Source organism: Numenius arquata, chromosome 10, assembly GCF_964106895.1.
Source record: "Numenius arquata chromosome 10, bNumArq3.hap1.1, whole genome shotgun sequence".
Taxonomy (NCBI): Eukaryota; Metazoa; Chordata; class Aves; order Charadriiformes; family Scolopacidae; genus Numenius; species Numenius arquata.
Genome location: NC_133585.1, coordinates 28,033,415 through 28,060,492, shown reverse-complemented (window position 1 = coordinate 28,060,492; position 27,078 = coordinate 28,033,415). Strand labels below are relative to the sequence as shown.

The 27,078-nt window shown below is 36.6% G+C and overlaps 1 protein-coding gene across 2 annotated transcripts in view; it reads right to left on the bottom strand.

Moving 5' to 3' along the window:
* The window catches only part of ANAPC10 (anaphase promoting complex subunit 10), a 38,377-nt gene that overhangs the window by 6,651 nt on the left and 4,648 nt on the right, over window positions 1-27,078 (bottom strand). For both annotated transcript variants that reach the window (XM_074154405.1, XM_074154404.1), the window contains exons 2-4: window positions 24,640-24,755; window positions 23,126-23,216; window positions 21,670-21,790 (exon numbers count right to left, since the gene is read on the bottom strand). In XM_074154405.1, coding sequence (XP_074010506.1) covers window positions 21,670-21,790; window positions 23,126-23,216; window positions 24,640-24,754 — 327 coding nt within the window. In that variant the 5' untranslated portion in view covers window position 24,755. The remainder of the gene's footprint in view (window positions 1-21,669; window positions 21,791-23,125; window positions 23,217-24,639; window positions 24,756-27,078) is intronic.

Here is a 27,078-nt window from a genome sequence, read left to right as displayed (position 1 = left end):
AAAAAGAAAAAGGTCAAAAAAATCCTTGCAAAAAGTTTTACAGAATGTCTTCCTTCAGACTATTCTGCTCCAGATTAAGACACGAAAAATTAACCAATGCCCAGCTTTTAGAAAGTTGTATCTGCTTAAAATAAAGACAACTAAACACGTAAGCAAGCAAGAGTAAAGTTTACTAATCTAGACTACCAAAAATAAATATTTGCCACAGAATATGTATCTGAGCTAACAAGTTTAGCACAGAAGTCAACTAGACCACAGAGATCCTGAAAATATACTAGAGAAATGCTCAGTCAGCTCAACATAACAGGGAAACACTACAAAAAATGACAAAATATGCTAGGCCACCATTTTCATGAATGCACTAAGTTTGACCTCATTTTGCACATACCAGTTTTCAACCCATCTTGCTGAGTTTCTCTCAGAATCATTTGTACCCATATAGATAATAAAATGCATCAAGTGTGCCAATTCAGTTTATGAAATTAAGCTGGTTTTAAGTGACCCATAGCTTGTCTTTATTTCACTTACTTCTGAGCTGCTGAATGAAGCAGTAAGTCTTGCAAAAGGTAAGTATTCTTTAGAAAAAATGCTCTGTAAAGTGACACTTCTGCTTTATTATGTCAAGCAAGAGAAGCTCACCTCATTATCTTGAGGACCTTTCACTGTGAACCCCTGGTAAAAGGCAGACATCTAAAAACTGGAGTGATAGCCTCTGATGGGGAAGGAATCAGCTAAGATGATGTTATCCCACTACGAGGATCTCATCCTTTAAAATATGATCCGCGAAGTTTTAAATACACTTGATGAGTTGTGAAGCAACAACAGACTGAATTGCAAAAAGGATTCAAGCCACAGAAGATTTTAAAAAAAAAAAAAACCACAATACTTGATAAGTAGCATAAAACCATTAAATTGCAGGGTAGTGTAATGCTTGGAACTAAAACCAGAATGCTTCTACACAGTATTACTGAAAACTTGCAAGCAGTTTTTACACAAGACACACAACTAGAATGGATGGATATCTACAGACAGATCACTGATACAATGCAACAGAGCCTGTTGACAAACCTGTCTAAAGCCTGATCTGGAATTTATTAAAACCATGCCCCCTTTCTCTCCTCCAGTTCATTGCCGTCATTACCAACCTGAGCATCCAGTATAAGTTTGTCATGGCTATTCAACAGGAACTGTGATAGAGAATTGCCAGAGGGCATCACCTCAGGGACACAAAAATATGTTTGAAGAACCAGAATTCCTCAAAACAGTGTCATATGTAAGTCCTATACTGCCTAGTGGTCTCCTACATAAAAAACAAACTTTATCCATTCTCATTTCCTTATGATTTAACACCTAAATTCCTACAGTTCCATAAAAACAATGCAGGTTCAATCATAGCAGCTAAACTGCAACACCTCCAATAATCACAAAGTAAATAGCTAGTCTACAGAAGTATCCAGTGTGAGTAACCAGCAAGTCATATCCATCTTGCATAGTAGGCCGAGGATTAGCATCTTGGATGCTTAAATAGAGATTCTTACACTGCCTTTGTCACAACACATGTTGGACAATGTCAGTGGATTATATCACATCGCCACCTTATAGATCACAGAAACAGACATGTTTCTGAAGTAAGCACATAACATCAATTGAGCTATGATGTAACCTAAATTTCATTTAGCAGAAGTGATTCACCAGCCAGCATGAGAAATGGTTTCATTCACTGGTCCCTTTTGATCTTAGAATTAGGTGTCCTGATTAGAGTTTCCCAATACAGTAAAAAAAAAAAAAGTACCAAGGAATCATTTGATTTGATTCTGCTGATAAAACAATGTAATTTCTTACTAGCTGTAGTTAATTGATTCAGACAGAATTTCAATACAACACCACGAATAAATTTAGGAAGAATACAACATTGAAATTTAATCTGTGAAATGTTGAACAGGGAAGGTGAGGTTCTGCATTATTATTGCCCTCATAGTTTGTGATTGAAGTCTTCTGAAATCAGATGAGGAGTATGTAAGAGGACAACAATTAAGTCAGGAGGGGAGTCTCTGGTGAGTAAGTAAGACTACTGTTAAATGGGAGAAAGTAGTGTACAATTGCACATGCTGTGGAACACAAGGAATTTTATTACGTGGACTCACAGGAAAAAACAGCTGTTTCAAAAGTATCAATTGATAAAGAACTGTAAGTACTGATGCTTGCAAAAGGGTGAAGGTTGTGCTAAACTGGCTGTGTAAAAACAACAAAAAAAAGCTCCTGACAGATGAAGTCACTTTGGTGGAAGTCCCACAGCAGTTGACAAATGGATGGTCCAGACACGTGTGGAGGGGCCCCTGTCCGTGGTACTTAAGCAACCACCACCCTGCCCATCACACTGGCGCTGCTGCGTCTACTCAGAGGACTTGCCGGTAACACTCCTACAATCAGGTACGTGCAGCCTGAGACAAATAAACAGCCTGCCAAATGCTCAGCTACTGTGGATCCATCAGCCAAAACTGTCTTAACCGCTTGTAATTTAAAAAAAAAAAAAAAAAAAAAAAAAAAAAAAAATTGTCTGCTTAACTCTGGGTGGCAGAAAAAGAGCAAGCAAAAGGAAAGAAAAAGATAGACAATAATCTTTGAACACTTTCTCCTCTAGAATTTGGCTGAAAACAACTCTTCATTCTAGAAAATGTATCTGCAGAAACCATGAGGAATTTGTCACAGACTGCTTGCTAGTAAAGTCTCTCTGGAAAGAAAAGAACACTGTTTTCACATTTGTTGTGCCATATACACTTTTTTTTTTTAGTATGTTCTGAGAGGGGTGATGCATAGACAACAAAATTCATTACAAAAATATATGTCTCAAGATGTATATAATGTATCAGAGAAGGTCAAAAATGTTAAATATGCTTGAACAGTTTGCTCTCAGGTCCCATATCTTTAAAGCTATTTTTTTTTGTTGATCGAGGTCACTTGAACTTTTACATAATAAAGTTTATGCTTGACACATTCGTAAATTAAATCTCACTAGAGAAGAATTGCCTGTCTGTGTATGTTTTAAGTGGCAGCCATCCTATCCACTAGATCTTAAGAAAAACACAAAAACTTTCTCCTTGTCCCTTTGGAAAGCAGAGTGATCAAATCAGCAAATATAGAATGACAACACAGTCTGGCATGGAGTTTCATATGTGCATGTATGGAAATAAGGCCTAAAACTCCAAAGCAAACCTTCAACCCACAGCAGGAAGCCGTCTAAGTTTAGTTTGGTTTCAGCTAAAACAGATTCCATTTTAACAGGAACCTCTTGCTCCAGAAGAAATACTGTCTCCACCTGAAATCAGTCATAACAGCTGTGAAGTTTTGGATCTCCGATTTAATGAAAAATTACTTTCATAATTCATTTAAGGATCAGTCAAGAGTGGAGGAAGGGAAGGCAAACATATTCTAAACTCATTAGCATTCTCCTGCTGGGACCTCTGTCTCATTAACCAGCTGTCACAATAGACAGGAATGCCATATCTTCACAGGTGCGCTGCTATTAAACTTTGGGAAGACTCCTGCTATCAGGGGAAATCCTTCAGACCTACAGGAACTTGGCTCCAATGTGAATCTCAGTTACTTCCCTTGAGCTTGGCAGATAGTATGCTGAAGCTGAAAAGCAACAAAAAAAATAAAAATTCTTGAGCTTATGGCTCTAGAGTAGTGGCCTGGCTGACAGTGTCAAAAATAGGTAATGCAGCCCAAAACAAACTTTCTGCTTCAGTTTGCCTGCTTCTGGTACCTAAGTTGTTTAAAGTCTAAGTTGGAGACATACTGGAACAGACTGCAGCTGGACAGTCTGGTCCTAAAAATGAATGGTAGAAAAGCTATGGGGTTTGCTGCAAGTCTTTAAACTTTCCAGAATTCCAGCATTCTGAAAGAAGGATAAGGGATTTTTTATTTATTATTTTTTTAAAAAAAACAGCATACTATCCAACCAAAATTATCAGTAGCTCAGAGTATTAGAGATGCAGATGAGAGAAAGGAAACAGTATATTAAAAAACCCACAAGAAATTTCTAGAAAATATATAGCAAACATTGCACATTTAGAAAGAAGTGCAAATCTCGTTTAGTGAAATCAAACATTTTTTACCTTTCGAGGAGCACTTCAAATCATAAAAGCTTATCTCACTGCAATGTTTTTTCATTTTATGGACCAGTAACTAAGGAGAAGGCCCCATATACACAATGTAACAGGCAAGTATCCTACCAAGTACGAGTCTGGCAGACGATGACCAACTGATAGAAGCCATTTTTGGTATCCTGTGTGACAATTTCCCAAGATCATTCCAACAAATGGCACTATCTGCTTTCAAACTTTCTAGTCACAACACAAAATACAAGATAGTGACAGAGCTATAAAAAAACCCCCCATCTAGTTAAGTATACGGATGAAGGTTTTCACAGAAAAACAAAACAGGACACAATGTTCTTAAAATTTACTTAAGATGATACATAACTAGCACTTTTATCTAAATTCTTAACTCAGTCATGAATTTGAGTTCCTCTCTACTGCCAAAAAGCACTGAAAAGACCTAAGATTTTCCAATTTCTGCACTAAGATCTAAAAATCTTAGTCCCTGTTCAAAGCAGCATCTGTCCAAAATAAGGACATTATCTCCTACAAATTCCAGGTGATTAAGGCTGCTCTCAGGGAAGACAGAAGCACTTCAACCGTCTACTGAAGAGAGGTAGGGAAACCTGGATGTAGGGTAACAGGAAGTGGAAGAGCAGACAGCTATACAAAGAGAACAGAAAACAGACTGAACAAGAGCAGTGGAACATGTTACAGAAAAAAGGTCTGAAAAGATATTTAAAAAAACCCTCCGAAGTTCAGGTGAACTCACATTACAAATTGCTGCCCGAAGAACAGAACAAGGTGTTAATATTGGCAGCTGCCTTTTATAAAATGTAACAGACGACCACAGAATCCTACAACAAAGGAGAGAATAAGCAGAATTTCCTACAAGCAAAGAAACAAGTGCTTTAAAAGAAAATTCTACAATAGTTACTTGTTAAGCTATGGCCTTATACAAGATGACCTTAAGGCAAACAGAATTAAGATATCAGAAACCAGGAGACTGAAGAACATAAAGGAAGATGTCCTATCGTATTTTCCGAACTAGAACTGCTGGGTATGGGCAGAAACAATGTAAATGGACTGCATGGATGCACTGCACAAATTTATTGCAAATGGAAGTTAAATAATTGAAAATAGCACTAGGAAATAACTGATCTTACAAAGGTGCAGAGGTTTGTTCAATAGATGAGAACTGTACTTCCGATGTCTGCAGTTCCCATTTGTTCCAACGTATATAATGGAATGATGCTATGTTCGTGTGAAAGTGCAAAAAAAAAAAAATCCGCTCATAATTTACCTTCAAAATTGTTTAGCCATATCCAGGAAATATGTCTAGACATAGCTACAGTTAAATTATACAAAGAAAGTATTTGAAAAAAATCAGATTATGCAATGAATATTAAAGATTAAGTGTCTGAAAGCTAGCCACATTGAGTTAATCATATATCAAATCATCTTGAACAACTTAGTGAGATAGCCTAGTGATTACACTTCATGCCTTGCACTTTGCACTTCAGAGAATGCTGGAATGCTTCAGAAAATTAATATGGGAAATGAATAATACCAAAAAATGGGAATATCGCGAGATTTAAAAATGTCAATAGTAGTAGTTGCAGCAGACAACTGCAGGCTCTCAAGCACCCTTTATAGGTGAGACGAAGAAAGTATATCCTCCTGACCAAAAAAGGGTTCTTACTACGCATTGAAGAGAACCAGATTTGTGGACCAGTCTTCTGGTGGAAGAAGAGAAGACTGCATGGCTCTAACATCTTATTTGTTACTCAAAAATGTAGTTCCCAAGTTTCTTGTTAGAAAAATACTGCAATAAATTACACCTAAGTGCTCCCAAATTAAAAAAATCCTACTTACTCTTTACCAGCAAGAGGGTAAGTTGTTGCTTTCTAAGACACAAAAAACACTGGGGTTAAGTGAAAGCATTTCTCCTGGTTGCATAGGAATGACTTGTTTCTGAAGAAAAGAATGTAAGAGCGTTGCTTCTCCTAAAATCAAGGGATTTAAAGATCATAAACCTGAGTAAATAATCCCCAAATCCTGCAGAAGCGTAGTATATGAACAAGTAAAACATTTTTGCATCCGGATAACGACTGTGGATGCAGACATTCAGTGAAGGCGAGTGGGGCAAAACCTGATAAACTGTAACATTACACAAGTTCATTATAACATGCCAGATTTCAATAAGCAAATGCAGAGTAGTATTTCACGAGATCCATAGTACATGTAATGCTCAACTCAAGGAATATTTACTCATTGGAAACAAATGCAAGAGACCGTTGTGAAAACTATTTGTGTAAATTTAAAATGCAATGCAATGTCTGAGATCCCAAATTCATAAACATGTCTCACTGGAGATATATTTTCATATGACTGAACTTTAAAAGAGAAGAAATAGGAGTATATCTGTCAGAGGTTCAGTGAGTAGTTTTATATGAGCCAGAATACACTTCCATAAATTTGCTAAGCTGGAATCAGGACTGTTGCCCAATGGAAGCATTTAATTTTACATCTACACACCATTTCTTTTGCTTTAATGTACTGGTACAAATGCAGTAGAGTTTTTACCTTTTGCTTATGCTTACTTACAAATCCATATTTAAGTGTGTCCAGAAAAATGCAAGGCTATGTTTCATTGTTTAGTGTGGAGGTCAGACTTTGGACTCCGCTTCTATCAATCTAGATGAATTCTATTTCTTGACTTTTTTCTAGGACTCAGAGACTCTTCAAGTCACCATTCAATCAAAGAATGTGCAGTACAAAGCGATATGCAGATGGAGCTATACAGTATTGAACGAATGACTACCTTATCGCAACAACATGTCTACTGTAAACAGCAGTCTGGAATAGTCTTAATACTGCATTCAACAGATGTAAGAATATCAGCTCTTCAGCATAAACTGCATGAGAATCAAAATAAAATTACATCATGTATGGTCCTGAAAAATGAGGGGGCAGTGGGAAAAAAAACCAAACCAAACAGAACACGTGAATGACATAACCGAAAACTTGCTTACTTAGGCCTACTAAGTCCTAAATCTAGAGCTACTGTTGGATATCATCTTAACTGCTTAGAGAAGTCGGTAACAAGCTGATGGAATTGGACTACAAATGTAGGTGACTTACTGTATATCTTAAAGTCCTGTGTGTACGTATGCTCCTCTGCTAAATTTAATTCTGCTATGCAAGTAAATCTTTATCTCCTCATGACAGACAGTATAAATAAAAAGAAGGAAGTCTAATAACTCCACAATATAAGCTCTTATTCCAGCAGCGCTGGATTTACCCAAAGCCGATTTATGAAAACCTCTCCGTTGAACACGGTGACTGTCATAATCACAAAAGAGACCTGTTCAAAAAGAGAGAAGCCTACTTGAAAATTTTACTAAATCATTTCTCCTGATATGGAACTGTAACTCTTTTCGCAACAACAACAAAAGAACCCCTATTTGATTTAACCTTAATAATTATCCTCAGTAACATCATATTACTAAGAATTAACAAATGAAGCTCAACATAAAAGAAATTCATTAGGATTTTCTGCATTTGCTAGTAGAAATTATCCAAAAATTCCTTCATACACACAGTTGAATTTGACCTGTGACAGATACAGAGGGGGGAAAAAACAAAAATTTTAAAAAGGAGCATATTAAATAAATAAAAAAAATATTAGGGGCTAGACTCTCATGATTCACTCAAAGACTGTGACTGAGAACAGCGTTCATAAAAAGCCTCAATAAAAATTCTATTTGTTAACATTCCTTTAACATGAGACAAACCACTCCAGAATTCATTCTGAAAAAAAAAAAAAAAAATAGAAGTGTGAGATAAACCTAGTTTAGGAATTGGACGAAGAAGGCCAGAGAGCACAGGCCCTCAAGCCAGACATATGCTACATTATCACTCTCATTCCACCCTCTTGTGCATTCCTGCAAAAAATGGGAAAATCCTAGGAAAGGTTTTTCCAATTCAAATGCATAATCTCAGTTATCTTATGACAGAACAAGAAAGAGAAAAGCCCCCAGAAAGAAATAAATTATACTTCAGATCTATCAAAACCTTTCCATGCACTACTTGAGATAAGGAACGGGATAAAACCATATGCACTTCCCCCCCGCCCTCAGAAAACTTAGCAAAGAATATGGTGTAGGCACTGTCCAGCAGTATTTTCATCAAAGCTCCCAGCAGACACATGATCCCTGACCAAAATAACATTTCAGCAATCAAGGGATCAAGACCTAGCTCTAGAATGGACTGTCACGATGATAGCTCTGGAACAACTGAATCTCTTGCTCAAGAGCTCTGTATTTGTTCTAGATAGCTATCATTGCGAGGCAGCATCTTCATCTGAATCTCAAAGATTTCTTTAACTTGTCATGTGAACAGCATTCCTTTCCATAACTACTTTCTTAATGACACTACTCAGTTTTCCCACTAAAATGTTAAGCTTCAGGAATAATAATAAAAAAAAGGATTATTGTAATGATAACCCCCTCCCATACACGTACATGAAATACATTCGTTAATCTACTTTTACCTGAAGAAAAAGCCTATCTTTTAATTTTTAGAGATACAGAATAATATATTCTTACAACTGTTTATGCATGCCAATACTACTTGTGAATTTATGGAAATTTTAGGTTGCTTGCTTTGGTGCTGGCCTGATATACAGCATGGCACATCCAGTGCATTTGGTGGATTTGGGGGGGGGGGGGGGGGGGTTGCCTTTTTTTTTTAATTGTACTTAGTAGCAGCACCTGATACCATGCCACAAGGTAATACCTACTACAAATAGTCAAATCTGACTGAATTTGTATTGCTGCAAATAAAGATACTTACAACACGGAAGCCACATGTAGGCCAGAAAATAGTAAGTGGTGGACCAATTGGCTCCTAATGTCTTTTACAATGGGGCCACTTCCTTCCCCCACCCCACCGCTAAACTGTCAAAGAGGAGTCACAGGATGTTCCCAGCTTCTGTTGGCTACAAGTTGTTTAAGTGAAACAGAAAATAATATTGTGGTCTACTAGTTCACTAGCACCAGTTGAGATGACAGCACAAGACTTTCTTAGTTCTTAGGTATCTTAGAAAGTTCCCATTCCTTTTATTATGCTTAACCGAATTTAAATGTCAACTGCTGCCTTTCTTCTGTGAAGGATTTTAATACTGTGTTAGTAGTAGCACCCAGAGGGATCAGAATCAATCTTTTATTCGAACTTTCTGCACATATTTAGCACTTCTTATTGTTTGAAATTATCTAGTACTACCTCTAAGGATTACTTTCCATAATTAAGGCTGCGAAGACAATCAGGTAAATCAAAGCTGATTATTTATAATTCACTGACTTTATCCTTCAAATCTCGATCCACAGTTTGTGGAAAAAAAATAGCTCAAATGCCAGTGCAAGATATTTCAACTGGCTAGCAACCTCTCCAGAAAGAAAAAAGCAGGAGAGTGAGCAACTTCTTACTATCATCTTTGACACAAAAGAACTCAGTTTTAAATCTCTCAAGGAAGTTGCTGGCATTCAGTACTGGACTCCCACGATGTTCTTCTACATATAGGATCCAAAACCAGAGCAGATAACTTTGGATTTCTCAGGTCTGCTGAATTTCAAGGATGGGAAAGAGCATGGTTGTAGAACGTGGTAGAGGGGAAGAAAAAGAAAAGGAGATAGGTTATCAGCCCTCTGTTTAACAATTTTCATGCAGTATGCAGGTCCCTTTACTACAGAAAAACATAATTTCCTTTTCAAATACAAATCTACTGATACCAGAAAGCACTTTGCCAAAACCTCCTCCCTAACATGGTGCTCCCTAGAGATTAAAGAAGAGTCCCTTGTTCCAGACTGTTTCTTCAATGGTACCTGCCTTCTTACTCTGCTAAATAACTGGTAAATTCAGGTGTCGGGATTCGTCCCAGAGTATTCATCATTCCCTCTCACACTTCCCCAAAAGCCAATAAATGACACGGCAGACAAAAAAAAAGCAAAGATTTTCAGCTTTCCTTAGCTCAAATCTTGAAGCCTTATGTGACCAGGAGCCTCTTCAAACATCTAAGAAAAAAACTAAGTGACAATCCACACAGCAATTCCCCCTTGGGGACACACGTAATTAAAATTGTTACTAGAAACTTCCCTTAAAAATCTTTGCAAGCAAGAAAAACTAAAAGAGATGCACAAGGTTGTTACAGCAACCACACCTGACGGGGGCAGGAACCAAAAGAAAATCCACCAGTGAACTCGGTCTGTAGTATTTTTTCTAGATAGATAACCAAAAGCATAATTTCTATACTGGCAAGCATACACTGACATCATTTGCCACTGGCAATTATATTAGCAGAAGGATTTTAGCAGAGTTTAGGCAGTCAGATCAATAGATAATTATCTTGAGTACCAAGGTAAACTATCACACTTTACTCATCATGAACCTTATAATCTCGTTTAGAATAATTTCCTTCTCTCTTAACTTTTATGAGCCTAGCAAAAGACTAGAAACTCTAATGATCTGTCCCTGCATTAAACAGTTTGCCTACCAGGGTCTCCAACAACATGGTCAAGTGCACACAGATGAAAAACAAATGAGAAAATAGATGTTGTTACACACTACGGTTTTCAAATGAATAACATTACACGTTTTTGCAAGATACAGTTAAAACAAATTCTGATCAACTGAGGGGGGTGATTTGATCGAGCACCATGAAGACATTCTAGATGAGCCTGCACACTGAAAACCAGTGTGAGCTGTAACACTGGATGCACTTGTACTGTTTTAAAATGTCAACTAGACAACATGCTTGCATTAAAAAAGGAGGGGGGGGCAGGAGGAAGGTGTTAAAATACTGGAGTAGGGAACCTAAGTATTTGAGTCTCTTCTGTCATGCTATCATCTCCCCCTCCACCCACCCACTTTATTCCTCACTCCAATGTTCAGTCTTCAAGCAGAATGCTTAAACGAAGGGAAGAGCACCGAGCACTTTCTTGATAAGGTTTTATGTTGCCAAAACCAAATCTCTGCTCAATTCTTTACTTCTCAAACATTAATGATTATCTGCAAGAAGTATCTAGTGAACCTACGTTGGTAAACTGTAATTAGAAATCCCTACAAACTTTGAAAAGCCATTGACCAACAAATATCCCAGTGCACCCTCCAAACACAGAACCTTTATTCCAACAGGAACTTTCAGTAAAAAATGATGTGTGAACAGCAGACACTGATGTTCACACAAGCATACTGCATACAACCCAGCAGGCGATTTTTCTGTTTTTTTTGGATTATGCCCTGGAGGTGCTGGCACAATGGAATTTCAATACCATAATTGCTTACTTCTCTGTGTGCCAGCCTCTGAAATAACAGGTAAAAAGGAAAAAAAAAAAAAAGAAAGAAAAAACACACATAAAACAAACATTCTCTTTTTTAAATTACAGGAATCACAAAATAAAATGTTTTTAATTCTCTAGTTCAAACGATGTAATTTATAACCATGACACAAATAGAGAAGAAGCACAAAAGAAGGGAAAATACAGAAATAACATAACGTTCCCAAGGTTCAGTTTACAAGGACCTCACACAAAGTTTTTTTTTTTTTTTGCAACTCTTACTAGAAACAGTATTATTTGCTAAAAATGCAGTAGCTGCCAAAAGCTATGATCCATCTAAAGCAAACATGTTTAAGATGGAAATAGAGTGTTAATGCTGAAGAAAGACAGAATTGAGTATACAAGTTTTCTTTTAAAAGAAGTGTTGAAGCAACTGCAGTACAGTGTTAAGTTTGTTTTTCATCTTTCTGAGCAAAAATTGATTGCATTTGCAGATAAGCACCTAAATTAGGGAAAAGTACACTAAGACAATAACAGAAGTAATCAAATTTCAAACTTTCTAATTAAACCTCTTTTTCCTGCAGAAGGTTATTGGGAATTCAACACTAGCCTTGGTTCACATGATAGAACAATGGGAAAATTTTCCGAATGGTTGAACGCTAACCCTGACAAGTGTGGAGAGCCAACTACAATACATTATATGGTAGCATAACCTGCCACCCACGTTGCTGAGAGAACAGCTTTCAAACACATGCACCGAGCTGTAAAACCACAAAATCCCTTATTACACATTGTCCCTTACTTAAGGTGAAATACGCTATCCCCCCCCTTTTACAAACCTTGGTGCTTTTTTAAAACCTTCAACTCTGAAGTTTATTTAGCAGCTAACTAGACTGTTTTTCAGACTTTTTTTTTTCCAAATGCCATTTTTCCTGTTTTGTTTTCTAACCAAAATAAAATCCTGTTTTTTTAAGTACATACTGAAGCCTGTTATGTCTGTCACTGCTGCTTTTTTTTTTTATAATACTACTTCCACCTGTGACATTATCCAACTTTTAGAAAGGAAATGTCTGATATATGACTAATTCATTTAAGAAGACATTTCTGGAGTGAAATATTTTCCTTTTTTTCTTAATAAGAAGATACATGACTCATCACTGGTAAAGTAAAAAATGATTCCACCATGCTTTTGATTGGAAGACCAGATATTCTGTTATTTACTGTGATTCTTCTCCATTGTTACGCAATTTGAATATATTCAAAAAGATAAACTGCCACAGTATGTGTGGTTATAGACACTGACATTCATGTAAGTCAACCATTGCTGTAGAATGACAAACATACTCCACCCTCATTACAACATGCTGCGGTTACTAGCCAAACATCTTTGCCTTTCCTGAAATGGGTACATTATAATAAAAGCAGACCAGCAAAACAAATAATGCAAGGGGACCTGAGATATGGTAAAAGTAATAACAACTGTTAGAAAACATAACTGAATAGGGAAAATGAAATACTTAATGATTTTTGGAACACCTACAACCTCATGCTACGAATAAAGATCACTGAAAAATGCTGGTATAAACTTTCTTAGTTAATGATTCCCCCCCCAACTCCCCCACCGCACATGTCTGCTGCTTGAATCACTGCATTCCAAGATAGTTAGAGGATATACACAGTTTCTTCAGGGGTTTTCAGTTGCAACTTTGCTGGCAATCAGAATTTTATTTGCAAGTGTTTCTATTCTACTGACAAGGTCAATTAGTCCAACAAACTATTGGTTGTTCTGTCTGATAGCTCAGTGTATTTATTCAAGCAAGCACTTTTATAACCCACAATTGAATGCAGACAATTACCCTTGTAAACACGACTGTCCACAGGGATTTTCACTACATTTTGAGCATGTAAAAGAAAAACATGCTTTTCTTCTCTCAGCCTGATAGCGCATAAGTTTGATTACAGCTTGAATTTCAAGGCAGGGGGGGAGGGGCAGGGCTACAGTTCTAAATATATATATAATCTATTGTACCTAAATATACATATTTGGACCAATTTCTAGGAGCTAAATAACACAGACACTTGACTGATCTCTATATGAGCCCCAAAAATTTGGTAATGCTATCAAAGAGAGACAGATCAGCATCTCTGCTCTACCAGGCATCAACAAGAAAAAAGCCGTGGTTTAAAAGAAACAAAGAGATGCTATATGTAGCACTAAGGGTTAAAGGCTACATAAAATGCCTTCACAAAAGCCAGAAGCACAGGGGTGAGGGGGGGTGGGGTAGTGGAAATCAGCTGCAGAAGTCGGTAGAGTTAAAAAAAAATTGGGGGAAGAAAAAAAAAAAACACACTATTCCACAGCTCTAGCTATAATTTTTGTAGCACAAAGAGGAAAAAACCGACAGACTCTAATCTCACAGAACTTTTATTAATACATATATGTACTCCTTTCATACAAAAATCTTGCAAAGAAGATATTCTTCATTTTACTAATTAGGAATGGTAAAGGAGCTAGTCTACTAGTACACTGCCCTTCATTATTCAAGTCTTCCCTGAACAAATCCTTCAGGGATAGAAAGAAAGTAAAAAACTATCATGGAAAGCCAGTAATCTTTCATGGCTGTATTCTACCACTTTGGGTATTATACAGATACTACAAATTGAAAAGCCTACTGAAACCATCTGGGAAGTCTGTACTACAAGAGAAAAGTCACAGAGATAATCAATAAGGAAATATTGATTCCATAAAGCAATAAACTTGGTGAACAACACAGAAGTATACACAGTATATTCAATCTCTAATAGCTATTTAATCAATATTAAAGCACCACTGAAAACAAATAGCTTTCCTGAAAAATGTTACCAAGAAATGTTGAGTCAGTATAAAAAAATTGATGAACAAATGGGAACAAGAGTTTTAAGGACTGGAAGAGGGAGTGCTTTATCATGGCTTAACTGAAGAGGAACTTTATACATAAGCGTGTATGGTGCTTTACCTTGGTTTTGTGGGTTGGTTTGGTTTTTTGGTTTTGGTTTTTTTTTGTTTGGTTTTATTTTTTTAGGCAGAGGTAAGTTATATCAGTGCAAACCAGGCAATTCTAGACAGAACCGATTCATTTGAACAAAAATGTCAAGCATTCACAATCTGGTACCAATGAACATCACAATTAGGAGTTTCAATCAGGCAGGTATAAACTAGACACAACCTGATGTAGACTTTGACTTGCAATATTGGTTCAATAGCATAGAAAATCTGCATAGACTACAAACAAATCACTTAACCTCCCTACTACTACCATTCTACAATACTACTACCATTCTACAACAGTATTCTCATCCTGTGTACTTCAAAAGAATGTTGGAGAACATGCTCATCTAAATTTGCAGTTAGTTTCTTGCTATAAGGCCACAGTTCTATCCCTACTTGTTTTAAAAATACAAATTAAATAAAAAGTTCAAGCATTTGGCACTCTCCCTCTCACACACAGAACACTATCTGCAACCTCCTCTTGTCCACCAGAGAGAAGACTGGAATTTGTTCATAGTATTGTAACATAGAAGACACTAGCCTATAAAAAATCCCCAATCATATTGGAGTACAGTCTCCCTGCACTGATAACACACTTTTTTTTTTTTTTAATCTGAAGTTTTAAGCCATCCATACTAGAAAGATTTTTACAGAAGTAAAATAAGTAACCAACAAGTTTTTTAAGAAATTTCTTCAAATCCTTCTACCAGAACTTCATGCATGGAAGAGATGAAACCATGAAACCAAACACTTGCTACAAAACAGGTATTACACAGCATAACATAAGTGATTAATGTCAAATTGATTAGTTAGTTGTCTTGCCTTTTCTTATTGGCAATAGGGAGAGAAGCTCTTCCACTTATACATGAAAAAATCATACACATTTTCTAATTTCTTTTCCATGGTGGAACTTAGATCAAATAATCATGAAAAAGGTTATGACTCTAGGTGAGACTTTCACACGTATGTAAAAATTTTGTGCTTCGATCAGTTCCTAGCTTCTATATACTCGAGTTCCCTCTCAAGTATACTCTATATACTCGAGTTCCCTCGAGGAAAGCTCTGTACTTCATCAAGTTCCTGCCTTCCAGGGAGCTGTTGCCACTTTCTTTTACATGGCTTTCCCTCTGCTTCAGAAGGTAAAGTCAGACTGACAGCACTAAAAATAGAGGGCCTCTTTAATGTACCCTTGCCTAATTGAGTCCCTCTGTGGCAAGAAAAGGTTCCTTCATAAATTCATTTTTGAATACTGGGATGCAAAACAAGAATAATTATCTTTCTACATACAACACAAGCCACAGCATAAAAACAATGGTTAGTTTTCCTCTTTCTCCCTAAGATCCAACAGAAGAGATGTTTATTTCTCTTAAAATACCATTTCAGAGTAAGGTAGGATAAAAATGCTTAACAATTTTGTGATGTGTGGACCAATATAATCTTCCAATCTTCAGAATTCTTCTAGATCTAGCTATTGGCATGAATCTCACTATTTGTACACACATATCTCCTATGCACAAAAGGCTATTTCAGTAACTGCATTTCTTATGATTCCATATGAAGCTCCATTTCAATGTTATTATCATTCCAGGGTATAAAGAGCAGGAAAGCTGCAATCCTGTTCATAATTTCCACAGTTTTAAGCATATATTAGTTGATTTCCATAAGCACAGAAATGATGAGTAGGTCATATCATCAACACAGTGATTGATGGCATTGGCAGGGAACAATGATGTCATGTCATTAAATTAGCCTTTCCTTTATAGAGGGGTTCATGTGAACATCCCAGCTGGTGACTCACAAAACATTGTCTTTGCTAGAAGGTGAAAATATGGAGTACCAATTGAATCAAATGGAAGTAACCCTGCTTCCTAAACTTGACTCCTACCCTTGGCATCAATCACAAAATTTAATAACTAACCAGTGGATGATTCTACTCCCATACTTTGCAAATTTCCAGTACTGGTAAGTTGTATATGTAAGGAACAGGTACTGTGTGCATCCTGATGAACTAAATCCATACCAACAGCAAGATAACAATCAAAACAAACAAGCTGATGTGCTGACCTCATCTGCAGAGCATCCTAGAGACAAACAAGAAAGACTACAGTTTGAAATTCTCTAAAACTAAAGCTTACTCAGTCTTTTCTTAACATCAAGTGTAGTTTGCAGAAAGCAAACTGAATATTTTTAATAGACATTCTGAACCTAAGAAATAATTAGGGGTCCAAAATCCATCTTTTCTTATATGGAAGAACGAACACAGAGGAATGATTTCTAACCAAAGTACTTAAAGACTAGTCAGGAATCTAAATAAAGCAGTAACAACTCAGTACTCCATCTTCAAAGGAAAGCAGTTTAAAATGGACCTTACAGATGCCTGATCAGAGACTCAGAAGCAGCACATTTTCTTGATTCATTAGCTTGCATGTCCTGTGATGAGTTAGCGTTACCTTATTCCTCTAAGATTACTCCACATACAGAAAACAGGTTGAGATTGCTAGCTCTTGACTTACAGAAAATGTCTAGAAAAGTCCAGTCTCTTCACTACAATCACCGGACACTGTAGGAGTAAGGAAATTACAATAGCAACAGACTTCCTTAACTACCTCTCGGAAAAGCTTCCCAGTTTGGGCATTCCTCTGGTTGACAATTCCCTGCTGTAGTGCAGAAGCTCTTCAATCAGTGAAGAGGTGGCCCTGTCCGTGGTGCTTGGTCACAATCCCACCCACCGGGGAGACTGCTGTGCTTGTGACAGCTCTGGAGCACCTGGTTACAACACACCAAGCAAGACCAAAAGGGCTAGAAAACGAACTGAAAACAAAATAAATAGCAATTCAACAAAAGACAAGAAGCTGAAACAAAGGACTCGCACTGTTGCCAGGAAAGGCGTATTACGTTAACAGGGCTTTCACCTTAGTCTTCAAAGTCATCTTCAGAGCCGAGTCTTGTTGAAATGTTAAGTAGGCTTTTGCTCCAGGAGGAAAGCATACAGTAACTCAGTTAAAGCAGGCCTCTTCCAAAGCAAAGTGTCTGTTTCCTACATAACAGCTATCCATCACCGCCCAATGGTGGAGTATTGTGTACCTACAAAGGTTGTCCAACCAGGGGAGCTACCCTGTTCCAGCAGCACTGCTTCAGACTGAATGGCTTCCAAAGACGCAAAGAGCAAACCCCTTTCTTACCTAGGTTACACAAAGCCACGATGCTACCTGTTTGCAGATTTGCCCTACTGCATAAAGACAGCATATTGATGGCCAGAGGCTTCCTGTCCGCCCCTTCAATGGGGTACTTCTGATAATTTCCTTTTAGGCCTGAACATTAATACATCTTATCTGTCATGTGGATTATTACTACTCTTAAGCAATTTGAAAAGCAAAGTACACATAGCAATGTCATGCACTAGCAGTGGTTTGATCCTATCACAAAGCTTGCCAAATTCTCTGAACTACACAAACAACGAAATAAAAGACGTGTCCTACTCCAAATTAAAAATCATAGGAAAGTCCAAGAAGTGTACTGGAATAACTAACTCCTACTGGAATAGGCAGGACATTATACTTGTCTAGTTGCATCTTACCTAGTTACAGCCAAGACATGTACGCCACATTCTGTTGTTGAGTCCTCTACAGGGCATAGCAGAATAGACTTTGCCTCTTTCAGGAGGGTTTCTGCCTTTTAAATCAACTTTATTTTTGGGATTAGACACCAGTGGCTTCTCAGATGTGAACTCACGTGAGTAACTATTTTCAAAAAGCCTGACCCAAACCTTCCCAGAGTGTCTTTTATATCCAAAGACGTAGAACTGTCTACTACAAGACTTTACAGGTGTCTTGCTTTGCTGTGTAAAGTACCTACATGACTGGCTGACAGCAGAAGCCACTGAAACTACTAGGTGAATATAACCTGAAACCCTACCTGCACTTAGTCATAACACTTAATCATTTTATGGCAAGATGAACTGCTGATGACCTAAATTGTCTTGGAGAAGTACAAAGGCAACGAGCAGGTAAGCATTATTTGAAGAGACCAGAGATCTCTTGCAGCCAACATTTCACTCGCATCCTTTGCGGTGGGTTATTTTCATATCATGAGAAATTCCAATAACTTAAATCACACACTGAAGAGTCTGGATGCTGTTCCAAAAATGCCTCTATAGACTATCTTGTCCATCCAGACTGTTTGCACCACTATGTGGGAGAACTCTGAGACTGGAAATGAGAAAATATTTGCTCTCCAAGCTTGACAGCTGTGATAAAGAGGCACTTAAGTCAGAGGAGAAGGCTCACTGCACACATCTTAACTGTAGTTCCTCCAGCTGAGCAAAGGAATAATACTGCCAGACTAGGATGGCTGTTCTCACCCATAGGATGGGGTACAAATGACTTGTTTCTCAGAGGGTAAAAACCCCTTTCATTTAGAAAATAATTTCATCTTGGGTTCCAAAGAGGACATGCCTACATACTAGACCACAAACTAAAGCTAATCTTAAATTAGTGATAAAAACCTAGCCTAAAAGCACATCACATTGTTTTGAAAATTAGACCATTAGGACGAAAACACATGGAGGCATCATAGGACTTTCATTAGACACTGCGAGCTGGGCAAGCATCCACGGAAAAATATAAAATGATTTAGCTGGATTTTCCACCCAGTTAATCAGTCCTGAAGCCAACTGAATTATTGTATAATTAAGCAGATTTCTCTAAAGAGCTCATAACAGTTCACGCTGCTTTAATAATCCACCTATGTGTCAGAGAAGCTTAAGAAAAGAGAAAGTTTCAGGACTGAAGGAAAATTTAAGAATCATATTCTGAGTATCAAGCACTTTAGGAAATATGAAAATTGATAGCAATATTTAACATTACAGTGGCGACAAAGTTAGTCACTAGTATTTTACAACATCAAAGTATTGTATCTCATTAGTAAGCAGCTTGACCAAATTTTCATCTCAGTTTTGAAGTAAAAAAGTATGAGAGCATGTGGTATGCATAAGAATTACTACTCTCATGCAACATGTTACAGTCATATTAATACACTATAGAAGATACTAGTAACTTGTTTCATTTAGAAGTGCCTTTTTTAACTAAATAACATCGTGTATCGAATCCTGTGTTTAGCATGAAAAGAGCTAAAGAAATATTACCTGAGAGACTGTAGAAGACTAACATGCTTATTATACATTTTATTGTTTCTATAGAACTTTAATAACATATACCCTCAAAGGTGGAAGTTTACCACTGTATAAGAAACTGAAATTATTGCAGTTATAAGTATAATGCTGTACTAAACATTATTGTAAAAGGATAATCATTTAGTCATCGGAAGAGTAGACTACAAGCAGAAAATCAAACTGATAATTAAAGACAACATTGACATCTAGTGGACACTCGGAAAACAGACCGGTAGCCTAGCACAAGGTTACTGCTCCAGCTGCTGTTACTGCTATACCATGCGTAACTCCCGAATTGCTACGATGCAATTAAAAGACAGAATTTGCAGCTGATTAAAGTCAAAGTAATGCGATGATTCGGTTCTTTCAAAAGAATATTCAATTAATTAAAAAAAAACAAACCCAAAACACCAAGACCCTTTCATTTAAGATTTTGGATAAAAGTATAGGTCAAAACTTGAGAAAACATCACAAATCACTGAAAAGTTATAGACAGATACATAGTGCCAACACAGAGGTGGACATGTTTCCTGCACTTCCTATTCCTGCTGCATCTATAACCTTCTACTTATAAGTTGCTCTTGTTGCATCTTTAAACACTGAAAAACAAAGTGAAAACAATAAAAATGCCAAAAGTAAAAATTCACACCACTATTTAGCACCTCCCTTTTCTCATCATTCTGATCCTTCTGTTATTGTAATACCTGCCGCATAAGGGAGGTAAGTTAAACCTTCCCAATATATCAGCCAGTAGCTCTCGAGAAGAGGAAACTGAAACATGAGGCTACTGTAACTCAAAATTAGGAAAGATACCTGCTGATGAGTAACCCGATTAGTTTACAAGGTGGAATTCTACAAAGGTCATGGATTATTTTAAGTCAGCTTTTACTATTTACCAAAAGGCTAGCAAAACTAAGCAGTTAAAGCAACTCAAAAATCTGATTTCAGTTGTTCCATCAAAGAAATTTTTTCTGGCCAGAAGTGTTACCCTGAAAAAATACTGGTTTTGACTATCACACTTTTGTAAATTAAAACATTAACAGAACACTACAAATCTATACCCATTCCAAGTCTTAAGCATCAAATATCCTATCTACAGAAATTAAAATAGGATTTTTGCACTGTATTGTTAAAAACAAAATACTGCATCCCTTCCAAAATTTCTACTTCTCCATGACAGTCCAGCATAAAAAAAAAAAAAGAGCATTGGAAAGAGTAAAGCATCGTTTATAAACACATCTGACTGTAATTTACATTAGACATACTGCTTGCTTTATGTATGATTTTGGAAAAGTTAGTGTTGCAATTCCCCTAGCTCTCACCATCAGTAGAGGCTACAGTCAGCTACTAGCAAATATGTAACAAATTCTCACTTACATGAAGATTCTCTAATCAGCAGAATACAAAGAAACCTTTGCATAACTGATGATCAGGCCTTGTGTCCCAATTTCTTTTTGCCAAAATCTCGAAGTGAGCTTTGAATCAGATACTACCAGTTAGAGTAAATGCAACCTCCCAGAAATTAAATCCAGATTCCAAAGATTTATGCACAGCCATAGCTAAAACCTATAATTCTAAATTCTGATTCCTAAAGAGAATCAATAGCTGAGCAACCCATTCACAAAAAAAAAAAAAAAAAGCATGAATTCCAGTTAAGTTGAAAAATGCAAGTATTTAAAAGCTAAGTCGCCCCTTTGATGTATGCAATGCATAGGGTTTGCAGATACTTTAAGTGAGTTCAAAGTTTAACCAATTCTAAACAGCCCTGTTCTGGAAAACCCCACTCTTTATCCCATTACGGGACCTATATATCCAGTCTGTTATTACCATATTGGTAATGGAGCCTGATAAAAAGAGAAACCAGCCTAAGAAATTTACAAGATAAAAACTAGAAGCAAACATCAAAATAAACCCTGCCATTTTCCCCCTCCGATCACTATGCTATATTTCACCCCCAAAAACAATTTTACTACATCAGATGTCCTAATGAGAGAGCACTATTATGAGACAGAAAGCAAAGCATCATTGACCTACCCGGATTTCCTGGAGATTATGAAAATTATTTCCTACTCTGACAGAGATTTTGCTCGGAGTGTAGCTTTCATCAGATTTGTAGTCTGCATAAATACATAATGTCTTCACTGTCGTTTTTCTTCTGCAAGAAACAACAAAATCTATGTAAGCATTGTAAAGAAATATTCAGAAGTTTGTTGCTAGTTTGTAATAGCTAAGGATTTAAATGCTCTAAAACTTAATACAAGTGTGTCTATGGGTTTATAATACCCCGCTGTTAAAGCAACTAGGTATTTTTCCACATTAACTTATGCACACAGAGTTGATTTTCACTGTTCTCCTTTGCCTGCCTTCAGAAGCGTCAGTATACCAAGAAATACAACAAAAGGCCAAGATGCCAAATAAGCACTTGAGTGTGATGAAGCATATGTTTAGCTTATCAACTATGGGCTCTAATACTATACCAAAGAGTTCTCCAGAAAGCAAATAAAAAAGGTGACAAACATCTAACCTCAATCTAAGAGTCTGATTAAAGAAAAAGGACTGAAAGCATCCTACACAGAACAGAACAGGAAAAGGTTTCTCAAACAATCAGTTGTTAAGTCATACAGGACTACTTTAACAACAGATATCTACCCTTCAAATTACACTCAAAGACAGAAAAATCATGACAAAAATATCACCATAGGCAGGTAAATGTGAAACTGCTACAAATGACATACTATTAAACATTCCTATTTGTTGCTTATTCAGGCATTTAGTAACCGTAACATTTGAAAATCTCATTTTTATAAATGCTATCTAACCAGCTTCTTATCAGTTGGGTAATAGGATTAACCCAAGAGTCCTTGCACTTCCAAAATTCCTATCTTGGTGAACAGTAATCAATACCAAGTTACACAAAACACCCTAACCCACTGTCTTGTTTTCAGCTGGGACAGAGTTAATTTTCTGCTGTGTTTCAGATTTGGCATGAAAGCAATGTCAATAATGCATATTGTTCTGGTTGTTACCAGGTGATGTTCATATTACTCAAGGACTTTTTTCAGCTTCCCACAGAAGCTGGGAGGGAGCACAGACAGGACAAACCGGCCAAGGGAATATTCTATACCTTAGATTTCATGCTCAGTATATAAATGGGGATTGTCCAGGGGTCAGGAATCCATGATCAATGCTCAAGTTGGGCTGGGCAACCAATTCACCAGGTGGTGAGAGTCACTTGTGTTGTATTATTTTATCTTGTACATTTTTTAACCATTATTATTGCTGTTATTTCCCTTTCCATTATTGTTCTATTAAACTGTCTATATTGACCCATGAGTTCGGCTTTTTTTTTTTTTTTCCTCTCCTTTTCTCCCTCTTCTCCCTACACTCCTGCGGGAGGAAGAGGGGAGGTGAGAATTGAGCGAGCGGCTGCATGGTCCCAGCTGCCAGCTGTGGTCAAACCACAACATCCATATAGAGTAACTTTTAATACCTAAATTGGATGTTGACCAAATGAGGCTGTGATCCATCTGACTGCCAGTAAGTTTCTAGATTATCATCTCGTAACTGATCCACTCCAAATCCTACAAAAAAAAAAAAAGTGATAGTCTTGAATATGCCATTTTTGTGATGTAGACATCACAGACGTAAGTCTTCTTCAGCTATTACCAACTAAAATATGTATCCTAAATTATAGAGATATCAGAGTTGTGCCTATGCTTTTGTGACAAAACTGAAACAGGGGAATCTGTGAATCAAAGCTCAGTACTCAAGTGTCTTTACATTCTTATTTCCTATTGAAGTCTGTGGGGTTTGAAGCCATTCAACATGTCCTGGAATTCCAAATGGTTAAGTAGTAATGTATACTAATTGCAAGAACAATACTTAATGGTTAGGCTTTTCTACCTATTCTATAAGCTAACTACTGAACTTAAAGGAAAATCTTTAGCAGAGACCATTCATTTATTATAAAATTTTAGCCAAATATAACATTTTCTTTTCAAGTAGTCTCCTGAAATACTTTTTACTTTTTCAAGTTAGCAGCTAGAAAAAGCAACAGATGCCAAAACCAGTAATTCCGAAACTTAATGCCATCACATTTAAAGAAAAACTTCAAATCCCAATTTTTCCGTTCCCTCATTATCTATCCTTTTAATAATTACACCCTTTTATTGACTGCCTACACTAGCTGTGGTTTTAATTCAGCGGTTGAAGTTTAACTGCAACAAAAAACTACCTTCACTCTGTCTGAAGCGACCAAACCATATGCTATTTTTCTCCAAGTAAGGTACCAGGATATCAGACCAAAGGCATTCAGCCTGAACACAATATTGTTACATAAAGGGATCATTGACTGTAGGCTGCAGCAAGATACCAGATAAATTTCCAACAGATGTTTCTGAAATAGCAACTCAACCACCTCAAATGAAAAGAATACAGATATTCTGATAGTTTATACCTGCTCAAAGTATCATTAACTGCATCTCAGGACCATTTGCGATAATTTCATTTTACTTGCCGGATTTTAGGGAGCTACACTATTACAGCCAAGTCCACACAAAGTTTTGGACAGAACATTCAGGTTGCCCAGATGCGTTGATTTCTACGTTAAAAATTGAAGATACGCAGGCAAAATGCTGAAGCATAGAAGCAATTGCTCAGTGCTGTGTTTCTGTTCACATGGTTTAGTTTGTTCACTGTGCAAGTAAAAAAACCCCAAACCAATTTAGTACAAAATGAGTAAAAGATCTGTTTTGTTAATATGCGATATTTCTTCATTGTACGATTTCTGATGTAGATATAACTTTCATATTGCATCAAATATAGACTAGGACAAAATTATTTGTAGTGGCTACACGTACGGCTTACACTACAGTGGTTTCACTGCTACATTCTGTATCAAAAATTCTGTATCTGTATCTGTCTTCTTATCAAAACATAAACCACTATATATTCTAAGAAGAAAAATGTACATTCAGGTTTTTACATCATTTGTTGTGATTTTACCTGGCTTACAGGATGAAAGAGACCAAACTGCTTGTGAGCCTATTTCTCTAACAGTACCAGTCCTCTCTAACTGCTTTGGATCAGCACCAGGTGGTGTCTTGTTTGGGGTAGTCATTCTAGTGAAAGAAAACAAGTGAGTTAGTTGATATATTTTTAGCTTGATAGGAAAATTAAAGGGTTGTGTTTGTTCATACAGGCACTTCAATTCTTTGGCCTCACACTTATGCAGTAATTTACAGAATATGTGGTTTATACATATAAACATATACATATTTGTATACATTTTTGCATGTCTGTAGAACTTTTTATTTATATATAATGAAATAACGTGTATATAAAAGTAAAAAAGTAAATGTATCTTTAAATAAGAGGTTCCACATACACGTAAATTTTGTGTCCTTAAAACACACTTGGAACATTCATAAGACACATTTTACTTGTATCATTCCAATTCACACATACAGAGTTAGTCAGGGTTTCAGAATTTGTCTTTTTACAGTTTTGTTTGTTTTTAAGAAATTAAAACAGACCCTGTTGATTTAGAGGCTAGCAATACAACTTCATTTCCCCTGCCCCCTGCATACACTTAAGAGTTTTCTTAATCTGCACATTCAGAAGCCTATTCAGAAGCTAAAGCAAGCCTCCTGGAGATACTTCTCCTTAAAAGCAAGAAATGGGAGTTTAAAAAAAAATCATATAGCCTCTAATTCGGTAGGGATTGATTATTGCCACATTCATCCATGCTCCATTTCCTTAACTCCACAACTTCATCTGGAACCATTAACCTGTGACTTGCCCTGCCTCAAGTAATCACATTCACTCTCAACACCTAGACTATTGCCATATATACTACAACATAATCATATCGGGTTTCATATAGTAGAGAGCACCTTACTGCTTCCTCAAAAGTAGCTTAAAAGACTTTTTTTAAAAAAAAAAAAAAAAAAGATTCCAAAGACATGTAAGTTCCATGCAAGGAACTATATTAAAGCTTAAAATTAAATATAAAGCACTCAAATGTCAGGGAAGTAGGGTTGACTTCTAATCCTTTGCTTACATGCATGACTTCGTATTATGCTCTGTTAAGACCAGAAAAAGTCTTCCAGTGCCTCTCCTAGATAGCAAATGAGGTACTGAGCTAGGCTGGTATCCACAGGATCCAGACCTTGCCCACTACAGAAGTGATACAAGGCAGAGACAAGATTTTTCATGTAAGAATAACTCTGCAGCTAAAAACTTTGTCGGACCCAGGAAACGTGAATTCTGTAGTGTACATCGCTGTCTATGCCAAAGATTTTCTATTGGCCCTTCGTAAATTTTTTTAATATTTTTTTCTGCAAACACAGACTTCTAGGGTTCTTTTGCTAATTTCTCATAAACAAGATGGCAGTTCTGACTACCATAAAAAAAACCTGAAGACATAATTACATGTGTAGTAAAATCTAAGTACTGACAACAGCAAGTGTCACAAAAGGCCACAAACAGAAATCCTTGCTCAAACACCATGCTCTCAGAAAAGTGGGTTGAACACTACACAGCTAATCCTAGATATATATTTGTATAACTCAAAAGATATACTAATCCTAATACTATCCAATTAAAAACAAACCTCACGCAACAAGATGTTTTGGAGTCCTTGTCCATACAGAAATTTTTTTAATCAAAAAAATATCAAACTACTAAAAAAAATGAAACAGGCAATCCATTTAGCCATTCCTACAACAAGACATTAGCACTTAAATCTTATCTAGTCACTGTATTAACATATTGCATTATCTGTTTTAAAACTTTTATCAGGTATTGACAATAGGCTCATTAAAATGTAGCTGTTCTCTATTGAATTGACTACACCATAAACCTGTATATCTGTAGATTATGGACTAGAATAGAAAATACATCACTTACTCTATTTGCTACTTAATATAACTTTAAATTTATTGATAGTAACTTCAGTAAAACACAATGTCACAAGTATTCTAATCTTCTAAGAATTTAAAACAGTCTTGGAAAAACTACAACACACTTCATTCACAGCTACCTGAAAACCAAATATTTTTCACAGAATCACAGAATGGTTTGGATTGGTGAAAGCGACCTTCAAAAATCACCAAGTCCAACTCCCATCCTACACCAAAATTCAAATTATGTTTATTAAGCATTGGGGAGACTATTTTCCAGGACTTATGAATTTTGAAGCTCAAATCACCTACTAGTCCTAACTCTGCACTATTTCATTATGTTTGTGGTGACAATAAACCAACTAAGAGAGGTTGAGTTGCATTCACTTTAATTCTCAGATTTATATAGAAACCAATAATGCTATTCTTCCCACCTCTAAACATAAACATAGAAAATTCAACTTCAGAAAATAAAGCTAAATTATTCATTTGATACAAAACAACTCTGGAATATCATCACCAGCAAGTCTTCACACTTCTT